The sequence below is a fragment of the Gobio gobio genome, assembly GCF_949357685.1.
Source record: "Gobio gobio genome assembly, chromosome: 6".
Taxonomy (NCBI): Eukaryota; Metazoa; Chordata; class Actinopteri; order Cypriniformes; family Gobionidae; genus Gobio; species Gobio gobio.
Genome location: NC_137102.1, coordinates 23,222,311 through 23,243,079, shown reverse-complemented (window position 1 = coordinate 23,243,079; position 20,769 = coordinate 23,222,311). Strand labels below are relative to the sequence as shown.

Here is a 20,769-nt window from a genome sequence, read left to right as displayed (position 1 = left end):
ACATAAAAAAAGTACTATAGTTTAAATTTAGAGTTTGGATGACAAAATTGCATACAAATACCTTACCTTTAATGTCATTTCTGGACATCCTGGTCGGACATCAATGTCAACAACACAGTCCAAAGCCAACTGACTGCCTCCTGATGAAGGACCTTTCCAGGCACTGGTTATCGTTGTACTGTATCTATAGGTGTGCCTTTGCCCTTTCTGCACATCTGTACATACAATCATGTAATAATGTGTAATAATGTGTGTGAGTGAGATTGTGTCTGTGTATTTATACTTTAGGAACAAATGTGTCCCCTGAAGTGAGCTAAATCAGACAAAACCTCAATTTGGTAAAATCCTTAATTGTAAAAATTATAAAGTAATATTGTTGCAATTTCTCATTCTTAAACATGCACAAGTTTTTCTGAAGGATAAGACAGTAGTATTTAAAAGTACCTGTATATGAAAACTATAGATGTCCACGGTATGTAAGTATGTGTGTGGATAATATCCATAATTATGTATGAATAAAAAGCAAAAACATAATTCTCTTACCAGGGCAAGTAGACTTGCAAAGTTGACCTTGGTGCAGTTTGTGGCAGTCAGCTTGTAAAAACATTGGCAAGTTAAAAACCATCATTGAATGCAGAAGTACGAACTTACATAAACTTATCTCGGCCATTTAATATTATCGATATATTCAAATGAGTATATTAAAGAATAGGATATTAAGCACTTACCACTGAAGGAGAGAAGCAACATAATTAAACAGAGATTTTGGAGCGATAGACAGAGAGCAGACATAGCCATAAGTGATTGGATTTAAAGTTATGCCCTGCACCAGAACTTCATAGGAGAGACCATTACTAGGAAAGCATAACCACATAAGTGAATGGATAGATGTTGAGTTAAGCCTTTGTAAAAACCCACAGGACATTCAGACACCAATCAGAAGACAGATGCCCACCAGGGGACCATCCAGCTAACAAAATCTCGCAGCATACCGATGGACATCTTGAACCGAGCCTCAGCCTTCTCATAACATGCTCACGAATTTGGCATAGCTTGAGCATTGAGCAAAGTTTTGTCTGCTGGTGGGGTGCTTCAAAACCTTTGAAAAGTTGATTTATCATTGTATTATCTTAATTATAATGCTTGTTAAATGTTTTGTGTTTAAAGAGCCATTTGTTTTATTTGATTTCTATTTTAGATTAATTTTTAAATTATATATTATATGGGGCCAATATACAGACACTAAAATACACATGGTTACAAAAGTATCACAACAAGGTGTAAACAATATCTGTTTTAACATGATTTAGGAATTTAAAATCACATAGTAGCTTTACTGTGTACAGCTACGTACTGTAGATCCAGTTTTACAACCTTGTTGCTATTATAAGTTAATGCTGAAAAGCTCTAAAGCCATAAATATGACTAAAACGGTTTTAACAGATAAATGTAATTGCTTTTAGAAAATTAATAATGCTTTGAAATCCTCCAAAAATGGATCTCCTTCTCTTCCATTGCAAGTGTCTAACCACAATTCTTAAAGAAAATAAGCATGCCTTCTGCCATCTGATTGATAGTTTAGACTTTCTTAGCATGTAAAAGCCTTTTAGTATACTTGTAAAAATGTCCCCTTTAGGTCATGGTTCATGTGTCTTTTGGCTGTGAAACCTTTACTGATTTTTACTAAAGTAAGCGTAAGAATAACTTTTACAGTTAGTATTTCAAAATGAACACTTACTGGACTGAAGCAACTTGAATTAATTATCCCATACACGGTGGAATTGAGGGAGGAGTCATGGCCTGTATCTCAATGTGCATACTATCCATCCTAAATAGTATGTGACATTAGTAATATTCAATACTATTTAGGGTAGATAGTATGCACATTGGTATGCAGATATGGTGTAAATCTCCTCGATAAGGCCATGGAGACAACGGGTCGAGACGGAGTCAGTGGAGAAGGAGCCCAGAAACGGAGTTGACTGAGGGTCGAGGTGGAGCTGGAGGGAGGGCGGAGTCAGACGGAGCCATAGGGGTTGAGAGACAGCGCAAAGTGAACAAGTCCGTGGTGTAGGCGATGCATCGTCTGACCGAGGTAGAGCCGGAGGGTCAAGAGAGCCCAGTGGGAGCCGTAATGCCGATGGTCCCAGGTGGAGCCGAAGGAGGGAGGAGCCAAGGTAGAAGAGTCTGGATGACAGGCCGAAGAGGAGTAATGGGATCAGTGGCTGGAGGCGGAGCCAGGGGATCCAAACATCCAGACGGCGGGGTTAAACGGCTGGCACAAGGTGGATCCATTCCACACAACAGAGGGATGGTAGAGGAGGAACCGAGGCAACTGAGCAGAGAAACTGGCAGAGGTCTAAAGAGGAGGTGGGAGAGCAAGGCTGGGAGGGCATACTGGAAGCACAGGAGAATTATAGCTGGACGGAACCAGCGTAGACACAAGAGAACTAATGCTGGGTTGAATCAGAATGGGCAGGGGTTCAAGCTCTTCAAAACAACATAAACCAAAGTCCAGCGGCAGCTCACCCTCTGTTGCAGTAGAAAACTCAGAAGCGAAGACCAGGAGACATGGTTGGATCTTCAGCAGGATTCTTTGAGAACTTGCTGTTTGGTTGCTGCAGTCATCAAGTCCAGCTAAAGCAGTGATACATTGTAGTTTTATACACATTTTAAGGGGTAGTGCTTACAAGTGAAGACAAAGCACTCAGGTCACAACCTTAATACGCAAAGGATGTAAACAGATCTTAAACAGATTCTTAAATTTGTAATCCCACACACTCCTTTCCCTCAAACTCTACAAGGATTCTCACAACGGCACACAGTGTTGGCAGCTCACACACCTGGTCAGATGATCGTGATGGCAGGCTGAGCTCAGGATTTGGCTGGTGAATTCCTCCTCAGCGAGGCCGATGGTCAATGGCGAATCAGTTCACTAGCACCCACTCCATGTACTCTAAGAAATTTCCCCGGGGACCCACACCGGTTAGGCATTCCTTTGTTTCCATGCTGAGGCTTGCATGGTAAAAGACACTCAGCGCTTTGTTCTGGAAGTAGGTGAGGCACTCCAGATCTAGAAATTCAGGTGTGGGTCTCGAGGGATTGCTGCTCCTGCTCCAGGCATAGCAATATGTCTGCTGGTAAGTCCATCTTTTACTCTTTTAGAGGTTCTGTTCTTCCGTCACAGGATGGTTGTATAAACAGCACGAAGATGAAGGAGATTAGTACAATAGTACTTCATTTTTAAACTAAAGTCTGGGACACACAAAGCCGATGATCGCTATCTGGCAATGTCGGGCCGTTTTTGAGTGTTGGGCAACTTGTTCCCTTTCGAGGGAACTCGAACTGCGTCCAAGACACTTTGGGATAAGCCCTCTAGCGTAGCGCGTATCCCAAAGTGTCTTGGACGCAGTTCTCGTTCCCTTTCTCAGGGAACAAGGGTTATAGTCATAACCCGAGACGTTTTTTTCGGTGTGTTCTGCACCATTAATGGCAGAGTTATTATTCAGTGCTAAGTTAATGCAGGTTCGTGAAACCTCTCATTATCAAACAAAGTCAAGACACGATGCAAGTAAGAGATTTATCGTTGACATTTTTATAACGTAACTTTGTGAGATCACGATGAACTGAGAGAGCATTTTCTTGTGGTGCCCCCCTGAGCACTTGGTGCCCAACGCGCAGCACTTGATGCGCGTGGTGGGAGCGGCGGCACTGACGACACTTTTATCAGCTTATTTTTTGGCATCAGTTTGGTGTGCCCCTATCTTTATACAACATAACACTGACGAGAACAGACAGAGAATGAAAAACTCTGGGTTTAAATACATGGAATCAACAAAGGGAACTTATCAGTTAATTAATGAGACAACAGGTGAACATAATTAAACACACAGGGAAACTAGAGCTGCGTCCGAAACCTGGAAAATGCTGCCTTCGGAGGACACATTTCAAGGCAGGAAGGCACCAAGGCACGTCCGAATCTAATGTTAGCTTCACTTCATGTCTCCAGAGATACTTTCCTCTGATCGATTTTTGAAGGCAGCATATTTGTATCCTTCGCTGCCTTTGATATTCCACAATCCTGTGCTTTCCATTCTGTGACAGTTGAGCTGGAAAAATAAAGATGGCGTCCGAAAGTTACATTTGCTGGTCAATTTGTGTGTAAATGTAAGTTTTTTTACCAACATTTTACTTCTGATGTCATTTCTAGCGAGAAATTACGAATGCAGTAATTAAATATTTGTTTAGTTCTCACCAAAGCTCTCTCCATTTTGCTGTAGATCATTAAATGGTTACACTGCCTAAGAAGTCTGTCCAAAATTTGTTTCGTGAGGTGCCTTAATGCCCAAACGCTGCCTTACAAGCCATTGTCTGATAAGGCAGCAAGGCAACGAGTCAGCTGCCTAGGTTTTCGGACGCAGCAGAGGAGCTGGTCTGCCAACCGCCAATAAATTAAGAAGAAGAAGAAGGTCACAGAGAATCAATGGCCTGGTTTCACAGACAGGGATTAAGCCAGGATTAGGTTTTAGTTCAATTAGGGCATTTAAATAGCTTTTTAATAAACGTGCCAAAAAAAACCCATTACTGTGCATCTTGAGACAAAACAAAACAATGGTACTGACATATTTTAAGTTGCTTTGGGTTAAAACAGCTCAAACTTGCATTTTAGTCTGGGACTAGGCTTAAGCCTTGTCTGTGAAACCGGAGGAATGAAACGCAACAAAACATAACAGCTAGTCTGTAACATCAATACTGTATAAACATGAAGGAATTTTCTGTATAGTTTTTTTTACAGGTGCTACCTTTATTTTGTATTGCATTGTGTTGTGATTTTCAAGTATGATACATACATAGGCTTTCGAGGAATGTTTATTTGTACGTCTCTCAGTCATCATTGTCTTGCATTGCATTATATGTTTTGCACCCCACAAAAAAAAACTGGAGTGGTGCATTTAAATATCATATTAAGACATTATTGGGAGACACAGATTGACAACTGCACTGTAACAAAAAATTCAGGTCTCCAATTGAAAATTTTCTAGTGAGCGATCACATCTAAGTTTTTCAGTTGGCAAAATTGAATTTATGTGAATTGATGCAATTTAATTCAATTAAAATTCAAGAAATTCAATTTGGCCAACTGAAAATATTAGATGTGATCGCTCACTAGACAATTTTCAATTGGAGACCTGATTTTTTTTTTCCTTCGTTATAAATCTCTTGCTAATTTACATCAAATTGTGATCTTATTTTCGGCCATATAAATATCAGCAACTGCTTCATATTGCTCATGGCCTCTAAGAGTAAAATTTAAATAGTCTATAGCGAGGCAAGTTCACTAGACAGTTGAGGAAAAGAAAAGTCTGCTCCCTCAAGTATGGCACCATCTGCTGGGCAGTTAAGCACAACAACAAATAAAAGCTTCAGTGCAAGTGCAAAGGTAATTTTCCTAATCAGTTTCTTTTTATTGTTTTGCAGTAAAAATATCTAAACATTCTTAAAACAAATTCACAAGCAGCAAATAAAATGTTGTTAATGTCCCTACAAAGATGGTAATATCCTTCTCCTTGTGGGGACATTTTTATAAATCATATTACATTTTTTCTCAATTGTTTACACACAAATACTGGTACTTGAGACACAATGACCACAACATGTAACTAATGCACCAACCCCCTGAACCAATTCTGCTAAACAACAATCACAATTCCTGCTTTACACTGAAATTGCAGATCTAAAACACACTTTTTTCAAAACACTACACACAATTCTCTGCATTTGGCACAATTTTCATGCAGAAAATCTCTTGTTTTCACAAGGAACACACTGCCATTCAAAAATACACGCTGACTCATCACATGGGCAAACACCTGTCACACAGTTTTACAATTAGCAAACAGAGCTTTAGCATAAAAGGGCAACAGGTGAGCTCTTCTGTTTTGGAGCAGCATATTTTTTGTTTTGTATGTAGACCACTGCAACTTTGTGTTGGTTGGGATGTACCCTGTGTACATTGTTTTTGTGGGAAAAATAAAATATATTTGTTACCGTGTATTTGTGTTTTCTGAGTATAAAAACAATATTCTCAAATATTTTACAACACACTTATGTACTGTCTAAAGTAAGTGTAACACTGAACCAAAAAAAGACCTAAGTCATGATGAATGGAGAAGAAGCGTTTTCCATTCATCATAGTGTTTTACATTGAGCACAGTGTTCAACTGGTTCTTATAAATGTCTATTCATATGATGGTTTGTGTCATTTGAAAACGAAATACCTTGAATGTAAAGTATTATTTTGCAGGAGAATTGAGGAGTTTTGCCCATTGTGTGTGTGTTATTTTGATTTGTGTGTAGAGTTCTGAGAGTATGAGGCATGCTTTCAGAAAATGTGTGTAAATAATCGAGAAAAACTGTGTGATGGGTTTTTTTTTTCAGGTGATGGGTAGATTTGTCTGTAAGTTTAGTATTAGGGGATAGAATAGTTTGTATTGGATAAAAATCATTATGTCAATGGAAAGTCCCCATAAAACATAAAAACCCAATGTGTGTGTGTTTGTGTGTGTGTACAGGTTTATGTTGTAGGGATCAGTGTTGGGCAGTAAGTTACATATTTAATTACTATTATTTAATTACAAAAAAAAATTTAACTGTAATCCATTACAGTTACTGAGAAAAAATAAAGTTACTTATGAAAATGTTAACGTTTACAAAGGGGGTTACATCGGAATATTTTCTGTAAAAAGCTAGGATATGCTGAATAATATTAAGTTGATGCTTTGCCTGTTTTTGATGTGCACGATGCCTCCTGCCATTTACAGTTTTTTCTAAATGCTTAAGCAATTTTTTTGTAACTATTGCCTATTTTTGCAAAACTCTACACACAAATAAGAAAACCTTTCACCCAATTATCAAAACATTGTAGTTCTCTTGCAAAAGCAAACACAGCTAGATTAACTCTTCACACCTTCGTAAAAATGGTGTTTTCGTATCAAACAGTAAACACAAGCCATCATCTACTAAGCACACAATGTGCCAACTACACACTGATGGTTGAATACAAAACACATCTGGCTTTTGCTTTCTCTGTGTACAGATGTCAATTTGAGGACATACTTTTGTCATAGTGTCATGTAAACATACAAGGATCCAAACTTCAAGTATTGCAGTTTATTCACAATCATCAAAACCAAGACAAAGTCAGAACACAAAATAGTAATTTCACAAAAAAAAAACAACAACAAAAAAACAATCAGCCTACATCATGTCGTCTTTCTGGGTCCGGCCACAAAATTTCGTCCACATCGCATGCGATATCCTCCAGTCCAAGGCACCGGTGAAAATATTTCCTTGAATGCTGTATCCAGGCCTGACATGATGCCTGGTCAATATCTCCACATGCCTCCTCCATTGCCTGTAAAAGGGCTACCTGTTGATGGGCTGATTGCAAAGTGAACTAATTATCTAAAACAGTTTTCACATGTGAAAGTGTGCCAGACAGTTGGCAAAATAGTGTTAATGATAGCCATACATGTGTATAATTTTGCTAGGAGTGAGTTGGAAATTTGGTAATTGAGTGTAAGCAGTGAGTTGTGTTTAAAGTTCTGCAAAAAGAGTGTTGTGCAGTGAATTGTGCCTACAGTTTTGAAAAGTGTGTGTTACAAAATTGCAAACTGAGTGCAAAGCAGTGTTTGTGCTTTTAGTTTTGCAAACTCAGTGAGTGGTTTTGCTATACGTATTAATAGTTTTAGAAATTGTGCTACAAGAATCACGATTAGCGCTTAAGCATTCAGAAAAAAATGTAAAGGCCATTTAGTAAAGCGATGCAATTCTGATGCATTTGATTGGCTCACTTGCTTGAATTTGCAGAGCATCAATTACATCAATCCACATTGCCGCTGAAAGCTTTAGGCTACAGCCTGTCTGAGAGCTGCCACCATGACAAGTGATAAAAATGCATTCCAGTGCTGGAAATTTAAAAAACTACTTTGTCGCTCTATTGTCCAGTTGGATTTTTGGAAGATAAAGAGCACAAACACACGCAGACACACATACAGATTTAATTTATTTCTTTCCCAAATTGCATCGTCTACAATATGTGACACCAATGTTTCAGGAGTTTAGGACACACAACTTATTTGTTTTATTTATATCTAAATAAACTTAACTTATATCTATGCTTTTATTTTATTTTTTTAATTAACTGTTTCTTTTCAAGGCTATTGTTAGATGCCAGTGTTTCCTGTCATAGCTATCAAAAGATTTGATTTCAAAAACAGTAGCTATTAAGCAATTTCTTGTTATGATTTTAAAACTGTATTTAACCTCAGAACGATCTCAAAGTTAAAAGTCTGATTTTGTGTTGGCTGTTGCTTTAAAATGTAATTATTATAATCTGTATTCAAGTGATGATGGATTTTGAAAGTGCCCTGCCTGGTTTAAATGTTTGAAAATGATTAACAGTTGAAAACATTCATTAGAAATTTAGAGAAGTAATCAAAAAGTAATCGAATATAATCAGTTACATTATACTTTAATAAAGTAATTGAAATAGTTACCCTCCTTGTTACATTTTAAATAGGATAACTTTTAATCTGTAACCTATTACATTTCCAAAGTAACCTTCGCAACACTGGTGGGGACAATGATGTTTTTTGAAATTTTAAAAATGCAGAAAGTTTTGTGTGATGCAGGTTTATTTTATTTTATGAATTATTTTAATCAGGGACAATACTAATAGGCCTACATAAAAATATGTAAAAATGCGCCAACAGATTTAGCCAACACTGGCTAATTTTCATCCGTAGTCCGTTGGCAGGTTACGGGTGTCTATAAATGATCACAATTTTGATTTAACAGAAACCATTTTTAAGCTTTTTTGAGAAACCACAATGACCTGTTATGTGTTTTAATTCTTTCAGCTCCATTGGAAGTCTATTCCACTCTAGTGTTCCTCTGAAACCAAAAGATAACTGACCAAAAGCAGTTATTCTCAGTGGTACATTACAATCACCCCTAATACCGGCTCGTGTATACCGTTCTGTTATCCGACCAATATAATCCTTAAAAACAGTTAATAAACTTTTAATAGGGCACCATTTAAAATCTTAAAAACAAGAACTTAGACAGCAAATTGTATCAAATGTTCACAACTTAAAATGAAAACAGTTCAAATAGTTTAGGGGTAGGGTTAGTGTAAGGTGATAGAAGAATATTTGTACAGTATAAAAACCATTACACCTATGGAGAGTCCCCACAAAGATTGCAAAACCTTGTGTGTGTTTCTGTGTGTGTGTGTGTGTGTGTGTGTGTGTGTGTGTGTGTGTGTGTGTGTGTGTGTGTGTGTGTGTGTGTGTGTGTGTGTGTGTGTGTGTGTGTGTGTGTGTGTGTGTGTGTGTGTGTGTGTGTGTGTGTGTGTGTGTGTGTGTGTGTGTGTGTGTGTGTGTGTGTGTGTGTGTGTGTGTGTGTGTGTGTGTGTGTGTGTGTGTGTGTGTGTGTGTGTGTGTGTGTGTGTGTGGCCCCAAGCCTTACATGAACACCACACACAAAACACACATAAACTATGCAGCCTTTATTTTCACTGACCTACAAACAGTATTCCATTATTCCTTTCAATTCTCTAAAGCGCTACCTATTTTTCCACTGCCTGAAATGTTAGGCAAAAAAGGGAGGAGACCATCATGCATGATTCACAGCATCTGTTAGGGTTTTCAGGTTGCCCTACTTCATCCATAGTGACAATCTATCTCACGATCATGGATTTTCATGGCGTTGCTCACTGTAATACTCTGACACCAGATTTCCATCTGGTCTTGGGAGGAACGGCTGAAGGCCTGTATTGATAAACTCAGTCTAATCTGCTGGGGTGTTCATTGTGTGCGCTCTGATGACACCGGTTTATGGCAAAAGGGTGTTGTTTAATAAAATTTCACAAAATTAAGGACTTATATTTTAGGATTAGAGTGCAACGTCATGAGAGATGAGTGAGTGTAAGCAGGGCATGTTGTGACCAGCCTCCATCTTAGGCGTAAACTGAAGAAGAAAAAATTTTACCACAAAATTTAATTCCATGAACTAAATACTACACAGTTCTCCATTAAACACGACTTGTTTTGTAGATTAGGTTGCTAAAAAAAATCAAGTAGGTCTATCCAAATGAACACATCATTATGTAACCAACTGATACGAGTTAATTTGAGTAGTTGTTAATACTATTATTAATTATGCACTACTCCAAGGTCATTATTCGAAAGCAAACTGCACTGTGATTAGATTGTTTTCCTACAGTGTCATTTGACATATTATTAAATATACTCTCTTTGCTCCACGCCCGGAGTGCGCGTCAGTTTACCACGTGACTCAGTGCGCGTTCCTCTTTGCATGCTGACGACAGGAAGCCTACTATGGCAAATGTTAGTGTATGAATATTAATTAAGTCACGCTAAAGTTGCTTGGTAACCTTCCTGGAGCGTCCTGTCACGCATTATAATGAATATTTATGAGCTCACCGTGATTCGTTTATTCGCCTGCTAAGCCACGCCTGCTTACCCACGTCTGCTTTTCAGCCAATCCGTTAAGAGTACTAAGCGAACGGCGCGTTACGTCATTAATATTCATGAACCAAGCCGTCTCCGTAGTAGGATTCATAATTCGCTACCGGGGGCGTGGCGTGGGCTTTGCCGGTTCTAGCAGAGCAGACACAATGAAACGAGGGGCAATGTAGGACACCACGTTGGGGCTTGAAACGCAGACACGTCGGTAGCGTATTATTTTTTACTTCTTTTGGCTTTTTTTTTATCGTTAATTTAATTTGTTTTGTTTGTATTTATTATAGATAAATAGCAACGGTCGCTGCTGATGAGCAAAAACAACGTGTTGAAAGTCTTTGGAGAAGAACCGAACGGGCTCAGGAAACGAGGCTCTCCATCATAACTTTTGTTGTGTCGTTAAACGCAGTCACGATAAAATGTCGTTCGCCTATTCGGATTATCTGGCCGCCGAATGCCTGGTGTCGATAGCCAGCGGTCCCGTCCTCCATCGACCCACCCCGGTGTCTGGTGCGGCTCAGGCCCCTCCTCAGGGCCTTCCTGCCGGGGAGCCAGACGGGTCGAGCGAGGACAGGGAGGTGCGGGAGACGCTCCGGTTAGAGGGGGCCAATATGATGACGGTGGCAGAGATCCTCACCGACCTCCATGGCAAGTTTCGTCCCATGTCGGCCTACTCCGAGAGCAGCAACTCGTCATGCGGAGAGAGCGGCTACACCACGTTGTCTGACTCCACCACCCCAACGCCGACCATGACCCCCTCTGCCACCCCTGTCCCGGGACAGTATAATAACACTGCTCAGCAGTTTTGGGGAGGAGGGGGAGCACCCCGATCCCCCACCAAGCGTCACCCCTGTACTTTCGACGGGTGTGACAGGGTGTATGGAAAATCGTCCCACCTGAAAGCGCACATCAGGACCCACACAGGTAAGCTGAAGCACATGGGAGCGGCCGGACGTTAATGCCTCAGACATTATTTAGCCTAAATTCACACACGTGTATAATTTATGTACTTTGTATGTATATAAATACGGTTCTTGCCCTTAACTTGGGTACCATGACAATTTTACCGTTTTATAAACTGATCATTTCGTATGTATTAGTTTTTAAAATTCACTGTTGAGAGCTTTAGTCATTATCGGTTGTTTTATTTCAATTCTCTGTTAGAGTAACTTTTAACTGTCGGCCGTTTGTTTGTTGACTGTTGTCAGGGGCTCCCTCTGTCAACTCTCACTAACGACTATGAATAGAGATATTAAAGGTGAATTTGTGGATAATAATATAATTCACTAATCGTTAGTTGAACAAAAGAGTGAAAACTCCCAACTCTGGCTTCCGAACAAAGAAAGTTTATGAACAAAGGAAGGAGCGCGTGAGGGAGGACGAGTATAGTAGTATAGTGACGAACCCTGTATTTGCATATGAACCGAGCTCGAGTTCAGAACGCGCGTGCGCGCGCCAGCTTACGCGCAGGTTTCCATTTAAATGCACTTTCTGTTATTTGACTAAAGCTAAAAGAGCCATTTAAGCCACACCTGGTCTCTCTTCATGAGCTGTTCACAAACGGTTTTGTTCATGAATTGATGTATACTGTAGAGACAAGGTGATAGTTTTTAACGGAACACAAGTGCAGCCTTAAACGGTGAGAGAAACTAGTATGCCTACACTTACTAGTACACTAAGAAAATGCTATTACAGGTAGCTACTACGCTAAGAAATCATTAGTACACACAGGGTCTGGGTCATGTAACCTAGTATTTAATAAATAAGGTTGTTATGATGCCAACATTTTAGATACCAGGGAAATGTCATCATTCTTAATGACAATTATTACACCACAACAAAAACTTATAGCCTACCCAATAATCAAACATCATTACTCACCAAAATGGGCATTTTGGATTCTCTTTCGCATCTTATCAATCTTGATTGGCTTCAAATCAATTGAATGCTTAAACTGTCAAGACATAAAAACGCGTGCAAATGATTAACTTTAGTGATGGCCAGTTTGGTTGTCAACTGTATGCTAATGAATGGTGATCAGTTACAGATAGCAAATTACATGATGAAAATTGTAATTGGTAGCATAATATATTACATTCCAAATTTTAGGTATTGTAATCTGACTACTTTTAATAGGGCAACCTTGTATCATATTGAATAAAAATACAAAGAGAAATAAAATATATTAAATTTTTTGATATCCACAACATGAAGGGCATTAAACATTATATTACATCAGGGTTTCCCTAAATAACTGGTAGTCAGTTTAATGAAAAGCTGATAATTAATTATATCATAAAAAGTAAAATTAAAATAAACAAAAACAAGTCAACAAATGCTAAAATGATGAATGAAGTACTTTATTTGTTTACCTGCATGTCATGTGACCATTAATCGGAATCAGAGAACCATGAATGCCTGAAATTATTGACTTAAATGTATTAGGTCAAAATAGGTGTGCCTGACAAAAAAGTTTGAGAATAGCTGCATTACACGTAAATATGAAATTACATGAATTTGTGCATTTTAATGTGTTTGAAAGACAAAAACCTTCCAAAGACAGGTTAAATGACTCACTGAGTGATAATTCAAATAATAATTAAAATGTATTCATCAGGAGTTGATTAGATATGCAATGTTGAGAAAACACTTTAAAAATGAAATTAGTTCTGTAAATTCAGTGGTCAGGTGTCGTGTTGCCTCTCCTTTTTCAGGTAATTGCAGCCACTTGACTAGTGGCTGGTCTTTCACAAATCTAAAAAACCTTCTGAACGTATCATATATAGGTGAAGACTTTTTTTAGAAAGGACAATTTAAAAACTATAATAATTGGGGGAAACGATAAATAATGAATTATTTACTAACATTGTGTGAATATGTAATCTCAATAAAAATATAACCGTAATCTGATTATGAATAGTGGTTCAACAGATCACAAAACTCAGAGTTTGGACTGGTTTCAAATGCGTAACTGTATAAATTAAATATAGCTTAATCTTTGTTAAAGCTGTGCTTTGTTGTTTGATTAACATTATTGACTTGGCAACAGGTATTTATAGGCTGCTGTCATTTTAAGACTGAATGCACAGATCCAATATAATGATACACATCTGATTTCTTTCTCAACAGTTCACTTAAGACATAGCCGACTGTGATTATGAGAATACTTGCAGAGATTGGTATTTTTTCACAATTTTGTGCGCCTCTCTGTGTGTGTGTGCGCCCATTGGGCCCCATTCATGAAACGTTCGTAAATATATGAGTAAATTCTGAGTAATTTGCGCGTAAAATGGACCTTTAGGAAAACTCTCCTCCAGATTCACAAACGCTTTGTATACCACGGATTCGTTAGTTAAACATGTGTATATTAAGGAATACCAAACATTCGTAAATAAAACGCACGTGCACGCTCATTCATAATTAGCATAATCCCCGCCCATGAGTTACAACTGCAAGTGACGTGTGCAGGAACGCTGTGAAAACTTGTGGACTTCTTTCTCAGGTTTGGCTCCAGTATATTGCATAAATACTAATTGACCATATGCCTTGCAATACATATTAAATGATCATGTGTCCATCAAAGCATTTTTAGCCAGCTCAAAAACGGCTGGTGCTCTTCTGAAAACGGCCAGCTTGTGGCGGTTGAGAGCGCTTTGCAAGGGCAGCGTTTTTCCATCTGAGATACTTTGATTGCTATGAATATGTTACAGAATATCCATGGCAGTAATGTGGTACTAGTATCTAATTTTGAAGAATATTACTGAATATAAAAAATGCAGTAAAAAGCATTATTAACTTTTATTATTGTTCAGTCGGTGTACAAGTGGGATGATTGGTCGGTGTAGTTTTTGTTCTGCCCCTCCTCCACTGTGATTGGACAGCCGGGTAAAAAGTGACAGTGAGGAGCGCTGCCTATTACCCAACGTTGAACAGTAAAAAAAAAAAACCTAAAAAACAAAGAAGGGGCAAATCAACTCTTTAAATATTATTATGGTACATAGTGCATCAAAATGCAATGTCGTCAGTTTGCCTAAATTAGAACACAGAACGTTCAAATGTTTTACGCACCATTTACACGTGGTAGGGAGCAGGTGTAAATTTATTTCGTACCAACTAACATTTTAAAAATACAAACATTTCGTGAATCCGAAATTTAAGTCAGAGCGGCTTTACGAACGATTTACACACATTCGTTCTGCTCGTGTTTCATGAATGAGGCCCATTGAGCGTGTACGGCTCTGCACACATATAACAGCATGCGAGTACAGAATTGAGTTCTCTTTCGCCTCTTCTTGCACTGGACAGGTTTACTTTTGCCCCACGTAAATAGCCGTGATGGCAAAGAGCACTCGCAGTTTCTTGTTCATCTTTAATATTAAGGGCCAGATTTACTAAACAGCAAATTAGCATGAGAACGCAATTCCAAAAAAGCAGTAGATCTGCACGTGATCTACTGACGACATGCAAATTAAAGAACAGACACATCCGGAACATTTACATAATGACCAACACAGTCTACCAAGAGCAGCGTAAATTGGTGTCTGGTTTAAGACATGCTTTTTTGAGGCATTAAATAATGGTGCAAACACCAGTAAATTGATGAGCGCAAACCTTTGTAAATCTCACTTCATGATTCATTTAAATACTCTCCTCCCATAAATTTTGCGTCTAAAAGGGAAACTCTTACAAATGCATATGCAATAAGCTCAGCCGCAAAAATAACCGGACATGCATTTTCTGCTCAAATGTTTCACTGCGTGTCTTTAGGAAATCCTGACAGTAGTTTTTTTTTTTTTTTACACCAAAAGAGGGTTTGCGTTGGCACAAGCTGTTAGTAAATCTGACTAAGGTGTGAATGGTGCTTAAGAGAATAGTCGGTACTGAATTCGGTATTACACACTGTCTGAGAGGCAGCTTTCTGTGCGTGTGACTGCCAACGCCAAACTGCCAAACCTGCTTTTGGTATGAAAGTCTAAGCTTTTAAAATTGAATACGAAATTCAAACAATAAATATAGTTTTGGCGCTAATGTGGCATAACAGTTAAAGTCAGAGGCGTTGAAAAACAGAGTTGCGACATGCTCTCATCTCCCGGCGGCACACACGGTCACATGGTTCACGGAGCTTCTAAACAACCCAGCGCTCTGTCAATGCATTTGAATGGCTTAAGCGGATACACAACAGTTTTACTATGCAGGTATTTGCAGCAATTTTTTATTACGTCAACCATATTTACAGGATCATTTTATTATGGAGAGTGATGGAGATGCAACATTGTTAACATTAATCTTAATGTTTTTCTTGTATTTAGCCCTCATGTATTCCTTACTAATTGGTCACACTCATCCTCATTGGTGGTCAAATGTGACCATACACACAACTATGTTTAAATTAAATAAATGTTCTATATTTTACTTTAATAATATTTATTGAAAATTTTGAGGATATCTTTTGGTACTAAATAGGCCAACTATTTGTGCAATAATTATTGTCAATTAATGACCACCTTAAAATATTTTTTATTATTTATATTACAATGAAAATAGAAAATTTTAATGCAAAGAGGCAATTTAGAGTCATTTTGTGGCTGGAAAAATAATCATTTTCATTTGTAAAGCCATGGTTTACCTACTAGGTGCTTGTATGGCTCTTTAATAAATATACATGCATCTAGTCTGGTTGCTCAAAAAAGTATTGCAGATCATAACTGCTTACTTATTTTTAGGTTTTGCAGTTGAATAAATATTTAGACATGATCAAACACTAGATTTCTTTTAAATGTGAAATTTTAAAAAGTTAACTTGCATCCTAATATTTTTAATGATACTTATATAAACAAACACAAGTGAATATTAATGAATGCAAGCTAATATAAGCTTAGTTTAGCCCCGCCCACCACCACAAATTGGTTTCTAATCTGTGGGAAACACTGAAAATTATTTAGTTATTGCAATCCGCTGCAATTTGCATATGCACATTTGCAATATTTTGATAATTCTGATATCGTGCCGCCTTAGTAAGTACACTAGCTATAAAAATAGTACAGTAGATGTCTGAGGTTCAGCAGTTAGTATGCTTTATATCTAGAACAGTAGATAGTGCAAGTGCCAAGCCATTGCTTACTTTATAGTGCAGATTGTGTATTTTATACGGCATTAGTGTCGTCTAATGAGTTGTGGATCGCCCATGTGCTCTGTCTAGGTGAGAGGCCCTTTCCTTGCACCTGGCCCGACTGCGAAAAGAAGTTTGCCCGTTCCGACGAGTTGGCCCGACACCTGCGTACCCACACCGGCGAGAAACGCTTCCTGTGCCCACTCTGCGACAAGCGCTTCATGCGCAGCGACCACCTCATCAAGCACGCCCGCCGGCACCCCAACTTCCACCCCTCCATGATCAACCGTAAAGGTTCGGCTCAGGGATCCGCTTCAACCTCCTCCTCAGAGTACGCCAGCACTGCCATGTAGACCCTCGCCGGGACCCATGCCTTCTGCACTGTGACCACCGTCTCCGTAAGACACTGCAGCTTACTCGATCACTGTGCATGCTGGGATCCTTTTAAGCTCAGTCCTCACTTCCACAGGCCAAAAATGAAGAACTTCACCACGTCTTCCTCCGAACCCCTTCGCCCAACCAGTGACGACCAAAACGGGCGAAGGAGACACAAACGCTCAAGCACATTCCCAAGTCACGTGATTAAATCATCACATGACCGACAAGTGATGCCGAACGCAACATTGGTCTTAAATTGCTTGCTTTGGGTGTTATGGATTCATCTGAAATGCCGTAAAGGACTTTTTCGGGTGCATGCAGACAAAATTGCTACCAGTAGCACAATGTTTTTCATCGGCCATCTTTGTTGTTTCACTTGTCAGCCATGTTTTAGAACCTTCCCTAAAGGATATGTCACAGTTTTAGGGAAAAGTTTTTACAGTCGTTCCATCTATCGTCTCAAATTCCGCACAACCTTGTTTGAACGGCAAACCCTCTCTGGTTTTTGTTGTCCACACATGCTGTACGTTACAATAACCAGTTGCAGAATTATTATCACAAAGTATTTGTGTCACGCATCACACATAAGGTGACTTTATGCATTCTTAAACCTCCTTGGCTTTGCTAAACCTTTAAGTTGTGATATCAAGTTCCTTAAACTAATACTATTCTTGACAAACGTTCCAACCAAACGTTAACGATTGAAACCGAAACGGCCAGTGAGTTTCTTCTGGGTAGAAACACTGCCTGCAATGCCGCATTTCCACATAGCTTTCCCTACTGAAATTGTAATAAGTTATTGTCATCCTAAATTACTTTTGTGCTTATTTCCTTTTGTTTTCTATTAGTAGTATCAGCATGGCAACTGAAATAGTATTTTTTTTTTTTTTAATGATTAATTTTATTAGACCATGCATTTATTATAATTATTATTATTTTCCACTTGGAGGAACTCTTTTTTTTTTTTTTCTTTCTTTTTTTTTTGGCCATGTAATGTTGATACATGTAGCAATGTGTTTAATAGTAATGTGGATACGTGTAGATAAATATCTATGCTTGCAGCTTCAATGGTAAAGATGTTATTATATGAACTACTAGAAGTAATACACCTTATATTAGGGGTGACAGTACACGCTTGAATAGAATAGTGCTGCTTGTGTGCGAATGTTTGCGCGTCACGTTCGTGTGTGTGTGTGTGTGTGTGTGTATTCACGTGGGAGAGCCCGGGAAACGGTCTCTCTCCAAAACTGTCCCGTCTGCGGACTTCTTACAACTATCTCAGAGAACAAAAAAAAACCACACATCAGGAAACTCAGAAAGCCTTAAAATTCTTTGACTTGTTTTGCACCATTGTTTACTGTCGGATATTTTCTACAGGTATGCCGTCAGGCGTCGTACTTCTCGACTAAAGAAATACACATGCAATATTGCACTTTTTTCTTACTGGTATTGTCAACAATGCTAGTCGTCTGCTAGTGTGATGGGTTCCACTGCATAGATGCTACTGCATAGTGCTCAACTAAACGAACACTGTGGAAGGGGATAAAGACTTGTCACAATAAATCGATACATTTGTCTAAATGCGCACCTTCGCCTGAGTGCTTAAACCAGTGTGAGGAAAAATTGACTTTTTACTTTCGTTTGTAATTTACTTTACATTTTGGAGTGTAATAGATACGAAAGCTCTGAACGCAGCTGGTCTGGTATCAAAAAACTACAGCTTTTTTTTAATGGTTCATCATCATACCTTTTTCTAATCATGCAATATTCAGAGTGCTTTGAGTAACTGCTGGCAGGAACTTGAAGCACGATGACAACTGACAAGTTAACAAACCAAACCAGAATAGCATTGAAGACTCTGTGTTTGTTCTGTAGCTAATTAAAGGATGTATTCGTCACAATGCTTGTATGTCTGGCCGGGTTTGTCTTGTTTTTTGTGTCGTCTTTTAGTAGCAGTTTTCCTGTAGCGAGTCGTCTGTGGATCTGTCGACCGTTGACGACATCAATGGTTCACTGTCTTGGGCTGCGCTGGGCTTTGTACGTGATCCTCGACAGACTGAGACCATTGTGATCACGTCTTTTTGACTCTCACTCACAATGCTCTCTTTTAGCAGTCCAGATTCAACTTTGCATTTGATATCCCTCCCATTATACTCAAAACATTTGCAGCTAGTACTCTGGACAGCCATCACAAACCACTGGATCAAATCTGAATTTTCTTTTTTTTTTTTGTGCGTGTGTGGATTTTGTGGTCTTTTAATTTCAGTTATTATCTTTTGTATTTGGTTCGATGTACTGGAAAGTCTTGTTTCTTATACTTTTTGTATTGGTTTATGTACTGTAGATGTCTATAGTATGCAGAACATAGCTTTCTAGATGGTTTAGGACAGAACCCAGATAGCTTAGCAATCTTATAGCGGGGAAAACACGTATTCTGTAGTTCCTAATGCTGCATCGTTTGCTATGTTCGAGGCGTCCGATCTCTGCGCGTCAAACTCAAGCGAACTAAGATGTGCGTGTGTGTGAGCGTGGCTGCTTTTAATCACGACTCTAGACTCTATGAGAGTATGTAGATTGACGATTTTATTTTAAGCTTTGTTGCTTGGCGTACAATCTAGATCTTGTCCATCCGTTTTGACACACTAAAACGATTATGCACTGATTGGCAGATTGTCTGTAGCGATCACACTAAAAGGATGTCTAATGAGATCTACTAAGGTCTCAGTCTACAGCCATGTCTCATATCAGTGGACCGATGGGTTTTGTCAATACAAAAGCCTCCATGTATCTCCTCAGGTGATAAAACGTAATGCTGAAAACCTCTGTCCTTCATGAGTAGGACCTAATGTTAAACGTTCTGTTCATTTGCTTTGTTTTGCAATATTCTGCTATTTTATTTATTACATGCTTTTGTTTTGGTGTGCTTTAAAATATCATTTTTACAGTACTTATTTTATGGTATGAGACTTGACTTATGATTTGATTAATTGATTTATTGTTTGCCTCCAACAAAAACAAACAAACAAAAAAAACCCCTCCAGTGCTTTTTTAAATAATAAATAAATGGATTAAGAATTAATTTGTGTTTTGGTGTTTATTTGGTGAATAATTACATGATTGTATGATTGTAATATAGTTTTATTTAGCTCATCATGTCGTTTTAAGAGAGATCATCTGATAGACATGAGATATGTGAAATAGTGACATTTTCTGTAATTATTGTGTTTGAATTACATTATTATTTTAAACAATACTTTTTCATTATATTAATCTTATATTATTAGCATAACAATTTAAGTCAAAAATATTTTTATTTTTTATTGTAGAATGTCTTACTATTTGTTTTTTTGTAATATTTACTATAATAGTAACAGCAGCGTTCTAGCTGCTTTTTCTCCAGCATGATTGAAGAAAGATCCAAAGAGTTTTGAACCATCTGTATGAAGTTCACATGATCAATGTCAAAAATGTGCTTATTTAATTAGCATCCTTGAAATGGTGCATAATCTGAAATGCTTAATTTTATGTCACATTTTCCTCGTTTAAAAAAACCCCCCACTGTGTGTATAACTGTTTGGCAACATTTCTTCTAACCCTAGTAGATGGAGTGTGTAGCTTTTCAATGTAGGAAGACACCATGGCCATATTCCAGGATGACGATGTCAAGATTCATCAGGCTCAAACTGTGAAAGAATGGTTGTGAGGGAGCATTAAGAATCGTTTTCACACATGAAT

At 38.4% G+C, this 20,769-nt stretch overlaps 1 protein-coding gene across 2 annotated transcripts; it reads left to right on the top strand.

Moving 5' to 3' along the window:
- The first annotated feature begins 10,690 nt into the window (after positions 1–10,690).
- Positions 10,691–20,111, top strand: LOC307128191 (Krueppel-like factor 9). 2 transcript variants are annotated; one of them, XM_079819872.1, is made up of 3 exons: positions 10,696–10,754; positions 10,835–11,471; positions 16,747–20,111. In XM_079819872.1, exons 2-3 carry the CDS (start codon positions 10,967–10,969, stop codon positions 17,007–17,009), a joined length of 768 nt encoding a protein of 255 aa, XP_079675998.1. In that variant the 5' UTR covers positions 10,696–10,754; positions 10,835–10,966; the 3' UTR covers positions 17,010–20,111. The 2 variants fall into 2 exon arrangements, with proteins under 2 accessions (XP_079675997.1, XP_079675998.1); XM_079819871.1 differs by having other exon boundaries at positions 10,691–11,471.
- Positions 20,112–20,769: the final 658 nt, after the last annotated feature.

Excerpts from the sequence above, each read along its gene's own strand:
- LOC307128191 (XM_079819871.1), top strand. The coding sequence starts at position 10,967 with ATGTCGTTCGCCTATTCGGATTATCTGGCCGCCGAATGCCTGGTGTCG. Across the intron at positions 11,472-16,746 it reads GCACATCAGGACCCACACAG|GTGAGAGGCCCTTTCCTTGC; the intron begins GTAAGCTGAAGC and ends TGCTCTGTCTAG.